The sequence below is a fragment of the Sciurus carolinensis genome, chromosome 11 (genome assembly GCF_902686445.1).
Source record: "Sciurus carolinensis chromosome 11, mSciCar1.2, whole genome shotgun sequence".
Classification (NCBI taxonomy): Eukaryota; Metazoa; Chordata; class Mammalia; order Rodentia; family Sciuridae; genus Sciurus; species Sciurus carolinensis.
The window spans coordinates 88,380,665-88,405,384 of NC_062223.1; the positions used below are offsets into that span (position 1 = coordinate 88,380,665).

At 39.6% G+C, this 24,720-nt stretch overlaps 1 protein-coding gene across 3 annotated transcripts in view; it reads right to left on the reverse strand.

Moving 5' to 3' along the window:
* The window catches only part of Me3 (malic enzyme 3), a 213,258-nt gene that overhangs the window by 94,419 nt on the left and 94,119 nt on the right, over window positions 1-24,720 (reverse strand). For all 3 annotated transcript variants that reach the window (XM_047519454.1, XM_047519455.1, XM_047519453.1), the window contains exons 3-4: window positions 19,549-19,682; window positions 16,463-16,612 (exon numbers count right to left, since the gene is read on the reverse strand). In XM_047519454.1, the coding sequence (XP_047375410.1) occupies window positions 16,463-16,612; window positions 19,549-19,682 (284 nt within the window). The remainder of the gene's footprint in view (window positions 1-16,462; window positions 16,613-19,548; window positions 19,683-24,720) is intronic.

A 24,720-nucleotide genomic window follows, 5' to 3' on the forward strand; every position in this document is an offset into this window, starting at 1 on the left:
AGTTTTAGAATACTAAACAAACACACAAAATCAGTCATATTTCTATATACTAACAATGAACTGTGCAAAAAAGAAAGTTTTTTTTTAATTGTAAACAAGTGGGGTACAACTTGTTTCTCTGGTTGTACATGAAGTAGGGGTGTACCATTTGTGTAATCATACACTTCTTTTTCTGAGGATTCATCACTTATGTATAAAAATGCATTAGATTTATGAGCATTGATCTTATGTCCTGTTACTTTACTGAATTCACTTATGAGTTCTAAAAGTTTTCTGGTGAATTTCCCGGTTCCTCTAAATATCTAATCATGTCATCAGCAAATAGGAAGTTTGAGTTCTTCTTTTCCTATTCGTATCCCTTTAATTTCTTGGTCTGTCTAATTGCTCTGGCTAGAGTTTCAAGGACAATGTTGAATAGAAGTGGTGAAAGAGGGCATCCCTGCCTTGTTCCAGTTTTTAGGGGGAATGCTTTCAGTTTTTCACCATTTAGAATGATATTGGTCATGGACTTAGCACAGATAGCCTTTACAATGTTAAGGAATGTTCCTACTATCCCTATTTTTGCAAAAAAGAAATTTAAAAAAATCTCATTTATGGTAGCATACAAAATTCTTAGGATTAAATTTAACTAAGGAGGTAAAAGATATGTATGCTGAAAACTATAAAACATGGATGAAAAAAGTCAAAGATAACACAAATAAATGGACTGCTTGGAATATTTAATAAATTTTTATTAAATGAAGTTATTTTTATGATTGCTGTTCCTTATAAACAATCCTAGAGGATTCTTCACATTCCAGTCTTACCATTAGTAAAGGAATGTAATAACTAAGGATGAAAATAAAAACAGTTGACTTGCTCTAAATTATGTGGGTATGAGATAAATGCTTTCAATGTTACTGCTTTTTCTCTATTAGAATATCATAGGTCTACCCAGCTAAACTCCAAAATAGTCAATGAAGGAAGTATCAAATAGGGTTCTCAATCTTAATCTGTTCAGGAGATTGTGATAATATTGATGTCACAATGAAAAAGTCATATTGTTATGCTGGGAACACTGCAGGTCAAGTCTCTTGTTTCTATTGGTTTGTGTAAGCTAAATCACTCATTTATTAATTATTTCAATAATTACTTAACAAACCCATCTTTGTAGTAGGTACTTATCTAAGCTCTTGAGATATTTATCTAGTGAACAAAACAGACTAAAATCCCTGCCTTCATGGAACCTATATCCACTTCAGATAATCATTCATTCATTATTTTACCTTATGGCAAAGGAGTTAAAAAAAGGGAAAGACATAAAGGTGCATAACACGTACTGTCTAATGAGATTCCTGGGTGACAGAGCAGAGAGTGACAGAACAGATCTTTAAGTAGCTACTGAATTATAATGCAGTAAATTCCATAGTAGGGTATTAGTAGAGGGTGCTGTGTATAGACACAGAAGAGGGAACAAAGTATTCTTTTAGTGAGGGAGGGAGGATAGAGATGGAGGTGGCAAGAGATGGACATTTGAGATGGATTTTTAAAGAACAAGCGGGGTTTATCACTTAGATAAAGTAGAGAAATGGCATTGGGCAAACTGAACAGTTTTTGATTTCCATCAATTAAAAAAGTATAAGGTAGAATGTAAGATTAAAAGAAAATACAATATATAAACTAAAGTAGGTTATTTGGGAACTGTTATGAATTACTGATTATTCAAACTCTGTTTTTGTTTTGTTTTAAAACTAGGCTTAAATAGAAAACAGGCTTTATTCTCCCTAAGTTTTTCCATGAAGTGAGAACAGTTGAGTGGGCTCCAGCTTGGATCTGCAAGGGTTTATGAAAATAAGGTCCATCAGATCCCTGCTGGAGAATGGAGGTATAGATAGTTTTAAGATGGAAAATTTTGGACACCTCTCTTGACTCCTCTCCTGACACAATGGATCAGAAGCTTGGGAAAGGGAGCTGGAGTCTATAATTTTTCATAAGTAGACTCTCAGTTTTAAAAGCACAGACCTAGGTAGAGACTAACTTTCAAGAACTGCCCCCACAGTTTGGTAATCAAACCATTTACTTGGCATCTTAGTGATTCTAGTCAGCACCTTACCTGCCTTTGTTCTACTATTAGTTGAATTCAAACTTCCTCCACCTTCTTTGTCTAGAGAGAATTCTCTTTGTTCCTTGCTACTGGATAGCCCTATTTCCACTTCTATGCAATTCAAAGAGTGTGACTCCAGCTTCATCTATTCTTCCAATCAGCAAAAAAGTTACCATGACAACTTCACTTCTATGTCCCTCCACTTGGCTGCACATGAGAAGCACGGATCGACTCACCCAGGGTCCATTGCGCACCAGCAGGCAAGGGCAATCTCTTCACTCATTTGTGATGAGGATTGGACATTGTAATTAACCCTCCAGAACCAAAAATCCTGGATGTGCAGGTCATGATCTCACTTCACTCAAGCTATTTATTTCTTCCTAGTAGGCCTGAATTTGGGGGAAGTTATTTTCCAAATAATCAGTAAAGCCTATTCTTTAATTATCCTAGTAGCATAGAAACTCTTTTTAACTACTTTTATTTTTCCATCCTAGCATTTAAATAATTCAATTCCAGAAACATTTACTGAATGTGTACTATGCCCTATGCAGGCTTCTTTTTGAAAATTCTAAATTAAACCACTTTTTAAAATTAATGTTTAAAAATTTTAAGACTCAAGCATTTAAAATAGTAAAATAGAATTATAACTCTTTGTCTTTAAGTGGAGCCATTCATAATAGAAATTCACTCCTATAGGGTTCTATTAAAAATCTTAGGAAAATAAGATTCTAAATTTCTTTTGTGTACCCATGGATCCTCCCATCCATCCTTCCTTCGGTCTAACAAGGACCGTAGTGATTCTTCCTTGATGAAATTCTACAATCCAGGAGTGGAAAGAGTTCTGGATGACCCCACCCTAGGTTGGGTTCTCTCCCTTACTATTTACAAAGCTTTGGGGAGTCACTTAATTGCTTGAGTTCTCAATTCTTTGTGTGAAAGGAGGTTGCCCTGTATCACAGGGCACTTGGAAGGACAGTTTTTGAATTCATTATACAACTTTGATACATTATATAAGTAACAAATGTGGATTAAGTTGGATTCAAATAGTGTAGGGAATAATATTTCTGTGTAACATGGAGAGAAGTAAAGAGTTTTGGAATAAGCAGGAGACCTGAGTTTTAGTCCTACCATTTCTACTGACTTGGGTCCCTGGTGGGCAGGGTGTTACCTCCTCTTTGGGCCTTGGTTTGAGCTGGCTGATTTATAGCTCTGTGATTCTGCCAGTGCATGCTGCATAGGGAGGCAAGCCTGCAGAAATGCAGAACTCAAGGGTCTTTTAGTGTCCACCAATTTCATCCATTCAAAGGCAGGGTCCCATCTACTGCTTCTTGAAGAGATTTTACTGTTTTCAAAGGTCCCTTAGGAGGCAAATTCCTCAGCGTGTCTTGGAACTCCAGCATGGAGTTGTCTGGGAGTGCTTGGGAGTGGGCTACAGGGACACACAGGTAACATCTGTGTTGGCTAGAGTGCTCCACAGGCAATGCAGGGGTCTTTTTAGTGTAAAGGCCACATCCTCTCACCAACTCAAAGGAATATTGTGGGAGCTTGCAGGATCCTTTCTATGTGCCTAAAAGGCTGTGTCTGAGCAGGTGTGAAGAACCTGGGCAAATCCTGACTTTTTCCTGAGGTACTTTAACCAAGTGCCCTGACTTTGCATTGCAATTCACAGTCCCTCTTCATCTCATCTGACTGCAAGGGTCTCCAGTCCTGAGACTGATGCACATGGACTCCTGTAGGTATCCTTTGCTAATTTCATTCAGTACAGGAATGTGTTTGCTTTTTGTTGTTGTGGACAGAGGGGGTTGAGGCACATTTGTGGGAACACACATGATTCAGAAATGCTAAGTTTTAACAATGTAGGACCAGAGTTTCGAAATGGAAGGAAGGAGAAACCTTGAAATAGGACACACACAGATTTGGATCCTGCCGCTTACTAATGGCAATGGCCTTAGGCAAATCTCTCTTCACTTCTGAACCTCATCTGGGACAGTACAATTTGAATTCTTGAGACTACTGTAGGATTCAAAGATAATAAAGGCAACTTGACCATCACAGTACTAGCCACTCAATAAAAGCAAGTGGTAGTAGTTGTTATAATCCAGTTCAGCGTACCATTTCTGGAGCCCAAGTTCAACTTTCCACAACTCTCATCACAAACAGTTCATAATCTGAAAACTCACTTTCACCTTCACATCCAACCAGTCTCCATGCACTGCAGATTCTGTTTTCTTGGCATCTTGGGTTTTCACCCTTCATTTCTCCATCTAGGTCACTAAGGGTCCTCATGCTAGCTAACATAATAGCCTCTCCTGGACTGTCCTCTTTAGTCTTCTGAGAATTATCGTCCTCAAGGAATGCTTCCATGACAGCATTCCTCCCTCAAAAGTTGCTAGCCCAAATAGGGATAGTGGGAACGTTCCTTAACGTTGTAAAGGCCATCTATGCTAAGCCCATGGCTAATATCATTCTTAATGGTGAAAAACTGAAAGCATTCCCCCTAAAATCTGGAACAAGGCAGGGATGCCCTCTTTCACCACTTCTATTCAATATCGTCCTTGAAACTCTAGCCAGAGCAATTAGACAGATCAAAGAAATTAAAGGGATACGAATTGGAAAAGAAGAACTCAAACTATCCCTATTTGCTTATGATATGATTATATACTTAGAGGAATCAGGAAATTCCACCAGAAAACTCTTAGAACTCATAAGTGAATTTAGTAAAGTAGCGGGATATAAGATCAATGCTCATAAATCTAATGCATTTTTATACATAAGTGATGAATCTTCAGAAAGAGAAGTTAGGAAAACTACCCCATTCACAATAGCCTCGAAAAAAATAAAATACTTGGGAATCAATCTCACAAAAAAGGTGAAAGACCTCTACAATGAGAACTACAGAACACTAAAGAAAGAAATTAAAGAACACCTTAGAAGATGGAAAGATCTCCCATGTTCCTGAATAGGCAGAATTAATATTGTCAAAATGGCCATACTACCAAAAGTGCTATACAGATTCAATGCAATTCCAATTAAAATCCCAACAACGTACCTTACAGAAATAGAACAAGCAATCATGAAATTCATCTGGAAGAATAAGAAACCCAGAATTGCTAAAGCAATCCTTCACAGGAAAAATGAAGCAGGGGGTATTGCAATACCAGAACTTCAACTGTACTACAAAGCAATAGTAACAAAAACGGCATGGTATTGGTACCAAAATAGACAGGTAGATCAATGGTACAGAATAGAGGACACGGACACAAACCCAAATAAATATAATTTTCTCATACTAGACAAAGGGGCCAAAAATATGCAATGGAGAAAAGATAGCCTCTTCAACAAATGGTGCTGGGAAAATTGGAAATCCATATGCAACAGAATGAAACTAAACCCATATCTCTCACCGTGCATGAAACTAAACTCAAAATGGATTAAGGATCTCGGAATCAAACCAGAGACTCTGCATCTTATAGAAGAAAAAGTAGGTCCAGATCTTCAACATGTCGGCTTAGGACCAGACTTTCTCAACAGGACTCCCATAGCACAAGAAATAAAAGCAAGAATCAACAACTGGGATAGATTCAAACTAAAAAGCTTTCTCTCAGCAAAGGAAACTATCAGCAATGCGAAGAAAGAGCCTACAGAGTGGGAGAAAATCTTTGCCAATCATACTTCAGATAGAGCACTAATCTCCAGAATCTATAAAGAACTCAAAAAACTCAACACCAAGACTACAAATAACCCAATCGACAAATGGTCTAAGGAAATGAACAGACACTTCACAGAAGAAGACCTGCAAGCAATCAACAAACATATGGAAAAATGTTCAACATCTCTAGTAATAAGAGAAATGCAAATCAAAACCACCCTAAGATTCCATCTCACCCCAATCAGAATGGCGATTATCAAGAATACAAGCAACAACAGGTGTTGGTGAGGATGTGGGGAAAAAGGTACACTCATACATTGCTGGTGGGGTTGCAAATTAGTGCAGCCACTCTGGAAGGCAGTATGGAGATTCCTTAGACTTGGAATGGAACTACCATTTGACCCAGCTATCCCACTCCTTGGCCTATACCCAAAGGACTTAAAATCAGCATACTACAGAGATATAGCCACATCAATGTTCAATGCTGCTCAATTCACCATAGCCAGATTGTGGAACCAACGTAGATGCCCTTCAGTTGATGAATGGATAAAGAATCTGTGGCATATATATACAATGGAATATTACTCAGCCATAAAGAATGATAAAATTATGGCATTTGCAAGCAAATGGACGAAATTGGAGAATATCATGCTAAGTGAGATAAGCCAATCTCAAAAAACCAAAGGAAGAATGATCTCGCTGATAAGTGGATGATGATACATAATGGGACGTGGGAGGGGTTAGTTTTAGGGTTAGAGTGAGGGTTAGGGAGGGGGGCAAGAATGGGGGAAGGAAGGACTATATAGAGGGAAAAGAGGGATGGGAGGGGTGGGGGGAAGGGAAAAATAACAGAATGAATCAACCAACATCACCCTATGTAAATTTATGATTACACAAATGGTATGCCTTTACGCCATGTACAGAGAAACAACATGTATCCCATTTGTTTACAATAAAAAAAAAGAAAAAAAAAGTTGCTAGCCCAATATAAACTCCTCATTTTGCCTTACATCTAGCCTTACCTTCCCCAAACTTGTCAGTGGAAGGATCTCCTTACATACCCTGCACATGCAAAGGTCAATGCCATGGAGAGTCCTCTGTCCTGGAGAAGGAAGATCACCAGAGAGAGGCTTGTGAAATGAATGACACAATGGGGAACAGCTAAGGGTTTACACTCTGGAGCCTGGGAGTAAGCTGTGACTCTACCATGTACCAGATTTATAAGTCAGGTTAACTCTCAGTGCCTCCATATCCTTTTTGTGAAAATGGGACTAATATTGTGTAACACAAAAGATGTTGTGGGTCTGAATGAGTAAAGCATGTATGAGAGTGCTACTGCACTAGAAGTTCTACATAAATAGATGTGAGCTACTCTATCCAAGAATCCCACCAGGGAGGGGTATTGCTTTCAGCTGTAGGTAACAGAAACCAATTGGTTCAAAATAGAAAATTCATTTCATATTACAAGAAGTTCAGAAGTATGTGCTTCCAGATTTGTTTACTTAGTGGCTCAATAATGTCATCAGTGACCCAGACTCATCCTGGCATTGTACTTGGTCCTGGGGTTGTTTTCCTCAGGGCTATAAGCTGATTGTTACAGTTCTTGGTGTCCAGCAGATATGAGACTGTCCAGTGAAGAAGAGGGGCTCTCTTTGGGTGAGATAAACCTTTTCCAAAAGTCCTCAGGCAGATCATTTTCACATCTTTGTGGCCAGACCTGGGTCATATATCTACACCTACCTCAATCACTGGCAAGAGACCAGAGCACTGTGATAGGTTGAGATTAATTTGGAGCCACTGCTTTGTTCTGAAAGGGTCAAGACTCTCTCAAACTACATGACCATTTGGAGGAAAAGACCTAAGAAAAAAATTGGGGATGTAAAGAAGGAAGAAAATTCAATAAGCAGTGTCCTTCAAACTCTGAGTCCTGACACTCTATGGTTCTTGGTTTTTTCCAGTCATACACCTTGCTTACACAGTTCCTCCCGCTTGGAATCCATCTAATAAATTATTGTATGCCAGTGACTGTGCTGGGTCATCTTCCCAATGTGAATCAAAATCCTTCTTTCAAGGAGTAGATCAAGAACCAACAATTAAACAATTCAGCGGGGACATTTCTTACCATAATGAATTACCTCATCAATACTTACAAAGTAAACTAGACAATCCATACCCCACTTTGCTCATTAGCTTATGTTGCCCTAAAATATTTGTTAGCTGGGCTGTAAACTCCTTAAGGACAGGGACCAAAAAATAATTTCTTATTTCATTTGGATCTCCCAGGTGCTTATGGTGGCCAAACATAAAGATGGTGCTCAACTGATACTTGTTGAATCTAAACAGAAGTTTTGTTTTCTTTGTTCATTTTTGGTGCTGGGGACCTAAATGAGGGCCTTATGCATGCTGAGCCTGTACTCTACCACTGAGCTCACCCCCACACTCACAAGACGGTCTTTAGTTGCTCTCTCTGATAAGTGCTTACAAGTACACTATGCTCAGCACCATGGGAGATTCAGGGAAGAACAACATGCAGTTCCTTCTCCTACAAAGCTTGTGATCTAGGAGAAGAGAGCGTCTAAATGTCGAAGTTGAAGAAATCATTCTTCTACCGCCCACACTCTTTTTTTGTCTTTCTAGTCTTTTCACTTGTTCCTCTCAATGTCAGCATTGGATCAATGCTGACAACACTACCCAAGCCTTGTTTCTGAAAAAGATAGCACCCCAGACAGGTCCTTCTCCATCTAGTCCCTCTCCATTTCAAATAGTATCTGTCCTTTCTAAATTCCAACCCCTACTGGCTCGCAGAAGGCTAGTTTGAATCTCTAAAAAATCAAGTTCAGAAATGAAGTTCAATGTTATCACATTGAAAAAATCAAGTTCAATGTTATCCCAACAGGGTACATGGTAAATTTGAAGGGATTTCTATGGGTATAATGGACTAAGAGTAGAACACGAATATAATAAGGGGTTTTGTGGACTGGCCAGCTGGTGATGGGGTTTACTTTTCTTTAAGTTCTATACCAGTGATCCTTTACTTCTGCTCTAGCCGAGAACTTTCAAAACATTTTCACTGCTTGCAGCTTCTCTGAAGAAGCCATGCTTGCTGGACTAAATTCAGTGTGAGTGGCCACAACCTTCAGTGCATTTTACAGGTCAATGGAAAATCAAGGTTATCTTTGGAAAGGTCTACTCAACTGATGCTTATATGTATGTATTTCCTTCTCTAAGGAAATTCTCCCCACACTTACTCTTTTGATCACTATGACTGGGATTGCCAGGAACAAAGGGGAAGAGACAGTGCCAGATAAAAAAAAAGAAACAAAAATCTGTTTGTTTAAATTGCCAGGGGAATATGCTTCTGGCTAAAGGAAGTCAAACCCAGAACATCCTGTTCTATTTAATAAAGTTTATCCCTGCTCCAGGAAAATATAATCTTTGCATCTGTGAGGGGCTGCTCAACAGTTCAATCCTCACCTTCAGTCTCCGCCTTCTTCACCCAAACTCATGGACAACTGGGGAGTGTCCTCTGTCCTCTCCACAGAGAAACATGCTCCTTTGGGTGCTTAATTGCTGAGTAGGTCAATTAAATACAAACATATTTTTTTGAATGTAAATCTCAAAACTTCCTTTGAAATGGAACAAGCAAATTCCCTCAGTGATTGAAATCCACATGATTCAGACACAAAAATAAATGTTCCTTCTTTCTGTTCCAATGTGCTTCAGCAAAGTGGGGTCCAGGAACAATTTAACTTACTCCATGTGACATTCCTGTCAAATAATAGCTGAACAACCTCCTGCTTTGGAAGGGCTCCTCATGCCACCTTCCTTAGATCTATTCCAACATCAATTTCCCAAGCCACAACACCAAACAATCGATAACAGATAATGAACTGCCCCACTGGCCTGCCTGGGAAAGTGCCCATTTTTTGAATCAGAGCTCTCAGCAAAAATGACACTTCTATAGATAAGCCTGCACATTTTTTCTTGTCAGAAATCAAAAGCATGTGTTTTTGTGCACTTTTGCAATTTTTTCTCTGAAATGCCAGGAATCTTAGAGGCAAATTTATAGCCACAGTGTTCTAATCTGCTCCAAAAATTAGAGACTGTCAGAATTGGAAGGAGCCCCTCAGATCACTTAGTAAAGTTCCCGTGTTTCATAGATGAGGAAATTGAGACCCAGAAAGGGGGAAGGATTTATGGAATTTCATACTCCTAGTTGGAGAATTGAACTGGGACCAGAACACATATCACTTAACTCCCAGCTTTTTCTACTAATGTGCAGCTGGAATTGGAGGTACCTATTCTTCTGCTTCCTTCAGATGCTCTCTTCATTTTACAATGAACTCCTTTCACCATACTTTAATCCAGGGTTTCTCAAAAAGTGGTTCTTGCACCAGGAACATCAGTATCATCTGAATCCTGTTAGGTATGAAGTTCTGTGGCATCTTCCCAGCCTGCTGAATCTGTATTTTAGCAAGTACTCCAGATAATGCCCTGGATAATAATCTGCTAGCCTCTTACAATGTATTAACAAGTGGACTGGGAACTAATCAGATCCAGCTGATATCATAGGTGCTTTTCAATTTAACTCTTCTAGTTACCCAATGCAGAGAGGTAAAGTTACCTCTGGAGAAAGAGGATGTATGGTAAACTTGTGAACAGGAGTTAGTGTGGAAAGCCATCATGAACCAAGGCAGCTCTAGGGACCAATCAGTCTCTGCCTCTGTCTTCCATCTCTTCTCTCCCATCTGCCCTGTTCTCTCCACAAACCACTCCTTTACTTCTCACTCTTTTTTCTGTTCCTTCATAACTGGCATTTATCTTTGGTCTAGAATGACCTGACTGGAAAATCTAAACCATATCATTCTTTTTGCCTTTGTTTCCCTTCCCAACTGGGAAGTTCTTTCTATGTAGTTTTTTTCCTATCTCAGTTCAAGTTCTGAAAAAGGACTCCATCTGTCCAGTTCATTTTTTGAGGCAGGCCACCCAAGCCACATATTTGCACAATAGACTCACCCTTGAGTATGTTTGCTTCTATCTCATCAATTGCTGGCATCAGATGGGTGGGCAACTATTTCCATTACAAAGTGATAATGGCACAGGAGAGCCAGGAGATTGGGAGTACAGGTTGTGTGTGTGTGGAGGAGGGTGCAGGGCATGACTCTTGTGTGGTGACAAGATCTGAAGGAGAAAACCTGGTGAGGGAGGAGGACACGAGACTCTCCTGTTCCACAAATCCTGTCAATGAGATATGAGGGAAGTTGGAAGTGGAACTCAACTATTTGGCTTGCAGAGAACTCAGTTGGAGATGAAATGCCTGTTATACTGTCATGACTCTAATCTTTAAATATGTTTCAAAATACGAGATGCAGGTTATCAACCACCTACCAGTCATGGGAGATCCAAGTTGGAAGGAATTTCAGAGATCAGCCAGTTTAATGGTTCTCAGCCCTGGCTGCCATCAAAATCCCTCAGGGACCTTTTGAAAACTATGAATGTCTGGGCTCTGCCTCAGGGATTCAGATTGCACGCTTCCCAGATACTTTCAATGCACAGCCAGGGCACTGTTTGAATGTCAGCTTTTCAGTTTCACAGATGAGAAACTTAGGCCCAGCCACATAATGTGACTATGACTTCCTTCAAGATCTCATTTCTATATTCATTCATCAATTGAAGGGCATCTAGGTTGGTTCCACAATCTAGCTATTGTGAATTGAGCTGCTATGAACATTAATGTGGCTGCATCACTGTAGTATGCTGATTTTAAGTCCTTTGGGTACACACAATGGAATATTACTCAGCCATAAAGAAGAATAAAATTATGGCATTTGTTGGTAAATGGATGAAATTGGAAAATATCATGCTAAGTGAAATAGACCAAGCCCAAAAAACCAAAGGCTGAATGTTTTCTCTGATAAGTGCATGACAATATATAACAATGGGCGGTGGTGGGGGAAAGGGAAGAATGAAGGAACTTTGGAGGAAAAAGGGGTGGGAGGAAGTGGGAATGGAAAAACAGTAGAATGAAACAGACAGTATTACCCTTTATATATGTATGATTACATGAATGGCATGAATATACATTGTATACGGCCATAGAAATGAAAAGTTGTACCCCATTTGTGTACAATGAATCAAAATGTGTCTGTAAAAATAAAAATATTTTAATAAAAAAAGATCTCATTTCTAACTTGGTTATAGAAGTAGTCACAGAAGCCATGCAACCTAACCTTACCACTTTTGTTCCAGACCGATAAGCAAAGTGAGTTGCCTTAAAATTCACACTCAGAAAGTGGGTGGTAAAGGTGGAAACTGATGTCCTGACTCCTAATCCAATGCTCTTCTCATGACACCCAATGCTGAAGGACTAAGAAAGTCAGAGAAGTTGACTACCAGCTATTGACCTTGTTCTTCTCAGGTCCTGTTTAGCAGGACAGCTGAAGCAGTTTGGCAGAGGAGTCTGGGTAGAATCAGATGTGGAAAAGTCTTGGTGAAAGGAATCAGTGCTTTAGTTCTCTGAGGTTAGGGTTGAGGTGGGTCTGATGATGCTAATCTTTGCTTTATACCTGCCTCCCAATTGTGGTGTGTGTGTGTGTGTGTGTGTGTGTGTGTATGTGCAGTCAACTGATCCCTGGATTAGAAATTAGGTAGTGATATGCTCAAAGACTGTATGCCTTGGGTGCCAGGGTATTTCCATTTGCTGAGATGAGGTTGTCTTTGTTTTCCAGAATGGCTTTTGTTGAGCCATTTTGTTAACATCCCATTTTTTCTGTGTATGACAAGAAATAGGATCCATTGGATATTTAGGAAGCAGAAGCACATGATTCATGTACCAGGGTTCCCTTTGTAGGTGTGTATTTACGTGGGTAGTGGTGGTGGAGGTGACTGAAGAGAAACATGTTTCAAGAAAATGAGCCTCATCAGATGTATTGACCAGGGGACAGGAAACTACAAGAAGAATATGTGCCTTAACCATACACCTTTGTGAGGATTAGGGTGGGGGAGAAGAGATGAAAAAGTAATATCTCTTTAAATTTAATATACTGCACAATTGATGCAATATATTCACACGCATTTACTCATTTGACCTTTGCAACACCACTTGGGAAGTGGAGTAACAGGGTTCCAAGGAGATATGGTTATTAGTCAGGGATTGATCCAGTGGAGTCTGGACTCTGGACTCCTGCCCCGTTGCTCTGTCCACCATGTTTACTGCTCTGTGTGTGTGTGTGTGTATGTGTCTCCCCATGCAGACCCACCAAACAAGGGAGTTTATAAGAAGGTAAGCCTGCAAATATTTATGTCATAGGCATCATGTTCACCAGGGCCAAGAGAAGCTGGCCCTGGATATTCAGGAAAAACACATTTATGTCAGCTATAACATCTTAGACAAGTTTGTTTTTCTTTTCTTTTCCATAAAGCACCTGGTAACGTTCTTTTAGGGCTCAGATAAAATATACATGAAGTACTTAGCCTAGGGCCCACCACGAATGTTGCAAGCATTCAACAAATGACAGTTGTTAATACCCTGTATTAACTATTACTGGTGGGTTACTGGTCTGTACACAGAAACCCACCTGTTTGTAGATAAGAAAGATAGCAACTTGGCTTAGGGCCAGGGGCTGCTGGCTTTGTCCAAATCCAAATATTTCTTTAGGTATTTTCCACAGAACATCCAACTACATATAAAACTATGTCCCACTCCTTGCCTGAGCTCCTTAACTCAGTACAGTCTGCTAATTCCTCACAGGTACTTGCTAGTGGATTTACTAATCAAGCACAAATACGGAAAATTTAAGGTCTGAATCCAACAACAGAGGATGGTGGTATTTCAGGGGACTGAGATGCCCTCAGTGGATTTATGGTTTACATTTTTGGGTGAGGTGACGAGTCAGATACCCCATCCTGGGGATATAGGTGAGGCAGTTCATGGATGCTGAACATTTCCTAGGGTCAGGCCATTGACATATGGAATCTCATGAAATCTTCACAAGAAGCTACATGAATAGGTAGTATTCTCATTTTACACATGAGGAGACTGAGGTGCTGAGTTAATTGTCAATGTCATCAGGAGCTGAGATTCAAGTTCAAGACTTTCTGGCTTCCAAATCTAACCTCCTTTGGCACCACAACTCAGTTTTGACCAAACTTTCAGTCAGGATCCTGAGTTCTTTTTGACTAGGTCAGTTGGTGGGCTTCTCTCTCTGTTCTGAAGAACTTACTTTGTGTTCCAGCAAAAGTTTCGCACACTTAGTATCTAACCATTTTGAAATCTTATCACCCTGGCTTGCCTTCAGCAATAATCCTATCAAGCCAGTTTAGCCAGGAACTCCTTATTCTTGATGTTTCCTTTTAGTAATTTCCCATTCACTGACCCCCACCATACTCATTGGTTATAGATTCTCACTTGTCCTTGTTGGAGTTGGAGTTGAGACCAATCTTCTTCCTTACTCTATTGCAGTGGTCCCTATACCTCTGGCAATGCCCCCTTGAATACAGTCTGTCTCACCACCTTTAACAGGTATCTTGAAATTTTTTTCTTTAATACCTCCATTACCCATACAGATTGGATCTCACACTGGAACTGGAAATTTAAGGTCCACAAATATGTGCACTTTGAAGTCTAAGAAGATGAAGAACGAAGACAGTGCTGATCAAGAGGAGGTGGCCTGGGAAGCAAGAGTATTCACTGACAATGGACACCATATAGGCTTTCCTCTCTGTGCCCTTCTTCTAGGTTGAATTCTGTCCTGACCTCTGTCACAGATAGCTTTCATTACTTCCAGGTCACATTCTAGTGACCTTCAGAGGGCATTCCTATAAGGTAGGCCCATAGAGGCACATGGAGAGAATGTGCCAGGGGAGAGGCAGGATAAGACAGGGAAGGCCTACAGAGTCCAGAACCTTCTCCTATGTCTAGTTGCCCAGGACCCTCAGGTACCTGTGAGATACTCTGGCATTTGGAGGTCTAATTTTAGGATCAGCTGGACTTAATTAGCTTTGGTGGGGGGGCCAGGCCCTTTCACAGAGGACTCCATTGTTTCCAGGAACCTGGCAGGAATGTTTATCATTTCAGAAACCGAGAAGTCCTGGCTCTCTTCCTCTTGGCCTCAGGTCTGTCCTCCCTTCAGATGCTAATCCATAAAGCCATTCCAAGCCAGGCCTCAGATGAACCTCAGGGCTGGGGTGAAGCCAAATGATCTTTTCCCCCAGGAACAAGGCAGGTGTGAAATCAACACCTGGAATGCAGCCAAATGGAAACCTAGAGCAACAGCTCAGAATGTCAAACGTCAAATGACTTAATTGGGTAATCATCTGAAGAAGGGTTTCTGCATAACACGTGTGGGAAGTCTGTACCAGGAGGGTGAGGGACTAATCTAAGAAGTTGGTTCAGTCTGCCCTAGCCTGCCTCAGGCTCACCCAGCTGCACCCTCCTGGACTGGCTGGATCCATTTCTCCCAGGAGGGCTCTGAAAATGGTATCTGGCAATCCCTACCTTAGAGTCCTGGGTCATCAAATATTGATAGAGCTCAGTGGCACTCAACCTGAACGCCCACCAAATAAATGTGCACAGACCTAAACCATGAGGCAGAATAGTGTGATGGTTTACCAGTCCACCTGATTATACTCAGGTTTAGACTGCATGGTTTGAGTCCTGGCTTTGATGGTTATAAGCTATGTGACTTTGGGCAACTTCTCTGTGCCTCTGCTTCCTTGTCTGCAAATAGGATGATAATAGGGCCTACCTACTGGAGGATTGTGATAAGTAAGATGTGTAAAGATATGTCAGATTTTAGGATTATAGTTGGCCTTTACAGTTATTATGATTTTCTCCTAGTTCCAGTTCATTTTTAAGCTCCCTGCTCAGTCTGTCTCATGCCTGTTTTCTATACTGTGCTCCCCGCTTCTACAGTCCACTCTCTACCTCCACCAAAAGATAATTTGGTTCTCTGGGAGCAAGTGATTGGCAGAGGCCTGTTTCTGCATGGAGCCCCTCACTGCTGCCTCACCAATGCCTGCTGCTGACCTCTGGGAGGACCTTGAGTGAGGCTCGAACCAGTCTGAAGCAGTCCCCTATTAGTCCAACCCCCTTGGTAGTGTGGAGACAAAGGACTTACCCCATTGGGCAGAATCCCTTGCCAATTCTACCCAGTCTGTCTACTCTCCTGTTTCACCACTACAGGGTCCCAGAGACCACACAATTTAGTCAGGGTGAATGGATATGCTTGGATCACTGTAAAAGGCTTTTTTTTTTTTGTCTTAATTCTTTGCATTCACCTTTCATGGTACAACTCAAATTTTAAAAGCTATCATAGATCCATGATTACCTGTTCCCCATAGAACACATGATTTATAAACCCTGACTTAGAAATTCTATATAAATGTAAATTACACATATATACATGGTACATTGTATGTTTACATATCCTAACACAGGCTAATAATCACCTGCTGGTAATATTCCACTACATATAACACTAATAATTACTAATCATTAATGCTAGAACTGTGTGTCTCTATATCAGGCACCTTGCACTGAGGACTCTGAAAATCCTCCCACTTTTCCTATTTAAAAAAATATGTATTATGAACTCAATATGATAAAAATGTGGTATCTTTAGAAACCCATACCCAAATTCTTTAGCTCTGGAAGGAAATGCAGTGCCAATATTTTTGCCTAATAACATGTCAATAAGCCCTCTGTGGAACGGCCCCTCAGGTTGGCTCACCGTGGTCGACGGAAGGTCAGGCCGTAGTGCTGACAGGCCAGCCCCACTGTGGGCGTGTACACGATCGGCATGAACTTCTCCACGTCGGACGTCAGCACTCGGTAGAACAACTTCTCATTCCGGTCTTGGAGCGTCATGAGAATGATGTACCTTGGAAAGGGAGAGAAGCAGCAAGCTGATCTCAGGAGTACCTCAAACCCTTGATGCTGAGGCTGTGGAAAGAGCCAAGGCCACTAGGGTTGGTGTGAGGCCAGGGCTCTACTCCTGCTCAGCTGCAATGGCCCATTGACGGCCAAATCGCCCATCTTCCCTAAGCCCTGGAATTGCCCTCTAAGAACTGTGGAGAATATGAACTGCCTCGCAGTTGCCTATCATTACAGCCGCCCTGTAGGTACTGTCCAAAATAGGTTACACTAACTCACTTAAAGCTTTCAGTGACTTGTGAGGTTGGTACTATAACCTATGTTATTTTAGAGAAAAAGAGACTAATGGACAGAGAGATTAATTTACCCAAAGTTTAATGGTAGATTTGAACCTAAGCTGTGCCCTCTACCAATTGATGCGTGAAATAGTGATATTACGACGTGAACACTGATTAATGAAAAAAGAACAAAAACATTCCGGAGGTCAAGTAGGCCCAGTAAAGTACTAGGCAGGAATAACATACAAACTTTCCTTTCCTTGTGACAAGGCTATTTTCTGTCACGAGCAGAGTGCACAACAACTCAGTAGCAAGCCATCTCAAGAGGTGTGCTATGAAAATAATCTTTTTTGTACGTGTTCCCAGAAGTCTGAAATCACTAAGGTAGAAAAAGAGCCTTCCACTCATACTCCTAAAAATGAAAAAATCTCTGGGAGAGTAAACTCAGGGGTTGAGGTTCACATTGAGGTCTGGCTGCTGAATTAGTCTTTCTGGACAACTGTTAGGGAGAGAGGGTGGGGGCACTTTAAGGCCCTTGCATGGAGCAGGCTGAGGGACATGCCCTGGTAGGGGAAGAGACCTGTGCTGTAGGGGAATTAACCCTGGACATGGCATTGGCACTATGGGTTTGACTTCCAGGTCTGCCATGTACCAGCTGTGTGACTTTGAGGAAGTCTTGTGACTTTCTGGAGCCTCAGCACCTTCTTCTTCATGAAAGAAACTAAACTCTGTGTTCTGGACAATTTTTTAGGAAGGGAAGACATACTCAGGAATGGTCAGGATCTCAGCTCATTGCCAGCGTAGAGGATTCCCACACCCAGTAGCCATGAATGCACATCTTTTTCAATTCTACATTCTGCTCCTCCTCACTCCCAGAGACAGTCAGTTATTAAACGTTTACCAGTCCATACTGCCCTTACCCAAAGGAAACTGGGAAGATTTCTTAGCATTTCCCAAAGCACCTGAGGAAATGAGGGAGTCCTGGGAATGAGTAGATCAAAGTAGTTAACATAGTATTCATAGAACTCTCAGAGTGTGCCCTTGAGAGTTCCCAGCGATGGGCACTCTCGTTCCTCCCTGAGCCTCCAGTGTCTTCCTAGGCAAATGAGTGAAGTCCATCCAGCTGGAAAGAACCAAGGATTTGGGAGTTTAATATTTAGAGTTCATTATCTTTAATATTGCACTTATTTTAACTTTTATGAATTTAACAGAAGAGGGAGGAGGCTCAGATTGTTCAAAGTTGGGGCATGTCTCATGTTATCAGTTGAATTTGTTATATAATTTTTTTTCGTGGTGCTGGGGATTGAATTTAGGGCCGTGTGCTTGTGAGGCAAGTACTCTACCAACTGAGTTATCTCCCCAGCCCTGTTATGTAATTTTTGTTTTGCTTTTCCAAGTGACATGGCTAGACCCAACCTGAGTGGGATGATCAAGAAGGAGAGAATATTTGACCTGGACTGCAGTATGGCCTTAGAGTTAATGTGAGTATTATCCTTAGATACTAGAGTCTAGCACTTTGGGAGTGGGGGATGAGCTGAGGCTTGTTTGTTCACTACCTCTTAGAAGCAATGGTTGGTATGTGGAAAGCACAGGGAGATAGGTGTAGGATGACCCTGACATGCACCCATGACCTCTGCACTTAAGGGCAGCAATACCATCAGACCCAAAGTCTTGGTTATTTAGCTCTAAGGACATAGAGGGAAAGTTTTTCTTCTTCCAACATTTCTACTAGACCCCATAGCAATGTGACACATGCATTTAACAAACTCTTACACTGTGCTTACTATGTGTCAGGTAGTACTCCAAGCACATGATAAACACTAACACATTTTAGCCTCATTTAATCCCTACAAGTTAGATATCTTTCACATACTCATTGTATAGATAGAGAATGATCCAGAGAGGTGAAGTAACTTGTTATTAAGTGGTGTAATGTGGATTTGAACTCAGTTTAGAACTAGAGTCTAGTCTTATAGATATTGGGTTCTGCTGTTGGAGTGTAACAGAGAAGTTAAAAGTATAGACTCTGGATTCAGTTATCTGTGTAAAAATCCTGGCTGTGCCAGTTTGTAGCCATGTGACCTAAGAGATGAGTACTTTCTTTAGTAAAGCTGCTAAACTGACCAGGTTCTCCCAAATAGGCTCTGTGTGTCTACATTTCTACTGATGGGGATTCAGAGAAGATACAAGGTTATTAACCACTGCCTATAACCTCCGACATATGACAAGGTGTCCCTGTCCGTCTGCCTTATCCCCCACCATGTTCCCCTTATTCCAAGATCCTGCATGTACCATTTCCTAACATCCTTCTCTGTACATCTTTGCATCATCTCTTCTTTCTTAGTGAAATGCCCTTAGTGAACCCCATTGCTATTTGCTGAAGTTTCTGTGCTTCTTGGCTGACTCATCTCCTGCCACTTCCAAGAAGACCTCCCAGGTGCTACTGGTTGAGTTCATGTTCCCTTCTCTGTTCTCCAAGAACATGTTGACTATGACTTTGTCATTACAATTCTCTCTCAGGGACACCATCGCTCTTTCTAAAGATAGTCTGGGTCTGGGATCTCTGAGTTCTTAGCTTTTCCTAGCTGGAGAATATGCTCTGTGGACCAGCAAACTGTAACTCAGCCCAGTAATCAAGTAGAGAGAACAGACTTCAGGCACTCACTTGTCCAGGTCACTCTGCTGCCGCTCATAGTATCTCATGATCCGGAGGAGCTGGACGTCCTGGCTCAGGAAACAGGGGGGAATTAGGCCATGGATTCCAAGTTGCAGCCTTTCTTCAAGTGTAAAGGCCATCCCCTGGGAAGAAACACACACATTAATGGGTGTGCAGAGAGCTGAGAACAGACAGTCTAAAGTCAGTGTGACTCAGTAGAAAGGGCCCTGCCATTTAATTAGGGTGCAATCTTGTGCCAGCACCCTTGTGCCAGTTACTTTGAGGTTTCCTCACTAGAAAAATGACAAAAATATCTACATCATCAAGTTTTTGTTTTGTTTTAAACTTACTTTTTAGAAGTTTCAGATTTACAGAAGAACTGAGAAGACAGGTCAGAGTTTGCATATAGCCCCCTCACCCAATTTTATTAATTATTAATTTCTTAACATTAGTGCAATGCATTAATTAGAGTTAAGGAACCAAAAGTGATCCATTAGTATAACTAAAGCCCATCGTTTATTCCTTAGTTTTTACCTAATGTTATTTTTGTTTTATTTTTTATTTTTTTGTTCTAGGATCTCATCCAGGAAACCACACTGCTTTTAGTTATCATCTTTCCTTAGTCTCTGACAGTATCTCAGACTTTCCTTGTTTTGGATGACCTTGGTAGTTTAGAGGAGTACTGGTCAGGTGTTTTGTACGAGGCCCCCATACTGAAATTTGTCTTATGATTTTCTCACGATTACAATGGAGATGTGGGTTTTTCAGAAGATCACAGAGGTAAAGTGCCAGATTTGTGACATCAGATCAAGGACACATATAATAAATGTGATTTATCACTGTTGATGTGGGTCTTCACCAGCTGGTCAAGTTAGTGCTTGCCAGATTTCTCTACTGGAAAGTTACCACTGTTTTGGAATTATGCTGCAAGGGAAATTTGTCTCTGTCACCATTTATTTATTTTAGAATAGACTCGTGAGTATTTATTTTATACTTTGGGTTATAATTCAATACTGCTTTATTTATTTTGATACTTAAACTGCTTCAGCTTGGGCCAATGGTAGCTTTTTCAGTTGGCTTCTGTGTCCCTTTGATATATCCCATACTGTAGTGTTTTGTTTTTGAACAATTCCTTACTTTCTGGCACTGAAAGATGCTCCAGATTCATCTTGTGTATTGCCTGAACTCTTCCTAGAATCAACTATTTTTTTCAAGAAGCCCTGATTCCTTTTTTTGGAGCATGGTATTAGAAACCTAAATCTGGACAATACATTTACTACTGTGGTCCTTGCTATGGGTTTCATTTTCTTTTTCCTCTTGACAGAGCAAGGAGATATACATATGTCTACTAAAACCTGGGTATAAGTACATATCTGTAGATGTTTCTGTATTCAACTATATGAACCTATAAGAAGCCAAATATCAGTTCATAATAACATCTCCAAATCTAATTCATGACCACATGGCTCTTTCTGCCCTGATTACCTTGCTGATCTGTAAATTCCCATCCCAACAGCAAGAAGCTTGACTCCTAACATCTACCATCTATTTAATCATTGCTTAGTTCCAGCATACACACCAGAGTAGTGTCAAAACTATTAACTGTGCCACCATGGAAGCAACTTTGTAATCTAGAGGACATAGGCATGATTTCTTTTGCTGTTAGTCTTACAAACCCCATTGTTTCCCAAGTTATTTTTTCCTTCCACTCACTTCATTGAGATTGTCATGTACATTCATAACACAGATTTTCTTGTCATACCATTTGCATACATTCCTGGGATTTTGATTTTTTAAAACAAATACATTAAAGTTCACTGTGCTGTAAAGTTGTATGGGTTTTGATAAATGCACAATGTTATGCATCCACCACTGCAGTATCATATGAAATCATTTCACTGCACAAAAATCTCACAGGCTGTACTTACTGTTCCTTCTATCCTCTCCAAATATCTGGCAACCACTGATCTTTACTCTATGAACAGTTTTGTCCTTTCTAAAATGTCATATAATTAGAAGAAGAGAGTATGTAGCCTTTTCAGACTTGCTTCTTTTACTTGGAAATTAGCACTTAAGTTTCATTCACGTATTTTCATGGCTTAACAGCTCATTTCTTTTTTTTAATTGCAGAATAATATGCTATTTTGTTTGTACTATAATTTGTTTCTCCATTTGCCTCATTGAATGACATCTTGGTTGTTTCCAGTTTTGGGTGATTACAAATAAAGTTGTCATAAATATTCTGTGCAGGGTTTTGTGTGGTCATAAGTTTTAAAATCAGTTTTGTAGATAGATAACATAGGATTGTGATTGCTAGATCATATGGTAAGGTGATGTTTTTAGCTTTGCAAGAAACTGCCAGATTCTTTTCTAAGGTAATGTACACCATTTTCCACTTCTACCAGCAGTGAAAGAATTTTGATTGCTCTACATCTTCTCCAGCAATTGATATTGTTATTTAAAAAAATTTTAGTCATTCTAATAAGTAGGTAGTGATATGTCATTATTGCTTCAACTTCAATTCCCTATCAACGTATGATATTGAGCATCTTTTCACATGTTTATTTCCTATCTGTATATTTTCTTTGGTGAGGTATCTGTTCAGTTATTTTGCTCATTTTAAAATATGTTTTTTTTCTGTATAGTTGAATTTTTAAGTTCTTTGATCTACAGCTTCCATACAATCATTATTCAGATTCTCATGATTTTTTTTTTTGTACAGAATAGAAAAACTGGTCCTTAAAGTCATACAGAATAGTAAGGAGCTCTAAATAGCCAAAACAAGTTTTAAAAAGAAGATTTGGAAACTTGCTCCAAATCAACGTAATTAAAACAGCATGGTATTGATATGAGAACAGAATAGAGCTCAGTGGTAAATTGATTTTTGACAAGGATATAAAGGTCATTCCATGAGGCAAGAAGAGTCTTTTTAAGACATAATGCAGGGACAACTGGATTTCCATGTGCAGCAGAATAAAGTTGGACCCCAACTCACATCTTACATAGGTATTAAGTAAAAATGAACCAATAAGCTAAAAGTAAGATTGAAAACCAAAAACTGTTAGAAAAAACCTTAGGGGTAGACTTCATGACCTTAGATTTGGTAATGGATTCTTAGATATAACACCAAAAGCACTACTAACAAAGAAAAATTAGATAAATTTGGTGTCAAAATGAAAAACTTCTGTGCCCTGAAGGACACTATAAATAAAGTGAAAAGAAAATCTACAGAATGGGAGAAATATTTGAAAATTATAAATCTGATAGTGTTTTAGTGTCCAGAATATATAAGAACTTGTACAACACAACAGAAAGAAACACAACCCAATAAAAAATGAGCAAAAGACTTAAATAGATATTTCTCTAGACAAAATATACAAATGACCAATTGCATGTGAAAAGATGTTCAACATTATTAGCCAATAGGGAAATACAAATCAAAATTACAATGAGCCATCATTTTATAACCATTAGTTTTGCTGTGATTTAAACACACACACACACACACACACACACACACACACACCAGCTAACAAGTGTTGGTGAAGATGTGGAGAAATTGAAAACCTCATATGTTGCTAATGGGAATGAAAAATGTTGTAGCATCTATAGAAAATAATTTAGTTGTTTCTCAGAAAGCTACACATAGAACTACCATAATCCTTCAATTCTACTCCTGGATGTAAACTCAAGCAGGAATTTGAACAGACACATGTATGCCAACAATCACTGCAGCATTATTCACAATATCCAAAAGGTGGAAATTACCCAGTGTCTATCAACAAACGAATGGGTGAACAAAATATATAAGCATGCAGTGAAAATTTATTCAGCCATAAAAAAGAATGAAATTCTGATACATGTTACTACATGGATGAACATTGAATGTTTTATGCTAAGTAAAATAAGCAAAACACAAAAGACAAATACTGTGTAATTCCACTTATATGAAATAGCTACGCCAAGCAAATTCATAGAAAAGTAGATAAGAATTACCAGAGGCCAAAGGGAGGGGAAGTAATGAGTTATTGCTTAATGGTTACAGAGTCTCTATGTGAGGTAAGAAAAAATTTTGGCAATGGATTGTGTTTATAGTTACACAACATTATGCATGTATGTAGCAATATTCAATTACACTTAAAATGGTTAAAATGGCAAATTTTTTATATATTTTACCAAAACTTTGAAAAGTTAATATGTAATATACTCCAAACTGTTGAATTATACAACCTGAAATGGGAGAATTATATGATATATATATATATATATATATATATATATATATATATATATTATAGCTCAATGAAATCTTTTATTTAAAATAGTTCTTTGCATATTTTGGATACAAGCCTTTTATTGGATATGAGTTTTGTAAATATTTCTTAGTGTGTTGCTAGTCTTTTCATTCTCTTAGCCTTATCTCTCACATAACAGTATTTTCTAGTTTTAACCTTTGCAGAGAGAGATAGGGAGTAAGATATCATAGAATCTGTCTCCTGGCCTGGTTCACAGGAGACTGTTGACTGGCAGAGATTATAGGAACTGACTTTGGACATGGGCACACAAGCTGTCCCCAGGTTACATGCCTAGATTATAAAGAAAAACAAAAATCTTTGAAAAACAGAAATCTTTTCTTGGAGACCTCTGGGTGGCCCTGCTGGAGAGAGGGCTGCCCTAACTCTGCTTAGAAGCTTCTGGATATTTCCTCACTCTTTCCTGGAAGGCCTGGCAACAACAATAGTAGTCAGTTTTAATAATTTTAAAATTTTTAAAATTTTATGCCTTGGTAAAATATATAAAACATACAATTTGCCATCTTAAGCATATAATTGTGTCATTAAGTACATTCACAATGTTTAGTGCAACCATTACCACCATCCATTTCCAAAGTAGCCAGCACTGAATGGCTCCACGGGTGGTGGACATTAATGAAGAAAGAAGCAAAATTTCCATGGGGTCATTATGCAGGGGAACTGAGAAATAATTAATTCTGTTTACTAATGACTCTTGTATTCAAGGTTGATAATATGGGGCAATGCTGGCTAAGTCCTTTATTTGTAATGAATGTCAAATAATGCAGGTTTCTTCCTAAAAGAGGAGAAGGTGATACATATAATAAGGGAGACCTCAGCTATGATGCTGGAAGTCTGGGTTTCCCCAGACTCTCTTGGGGAGGGGAAA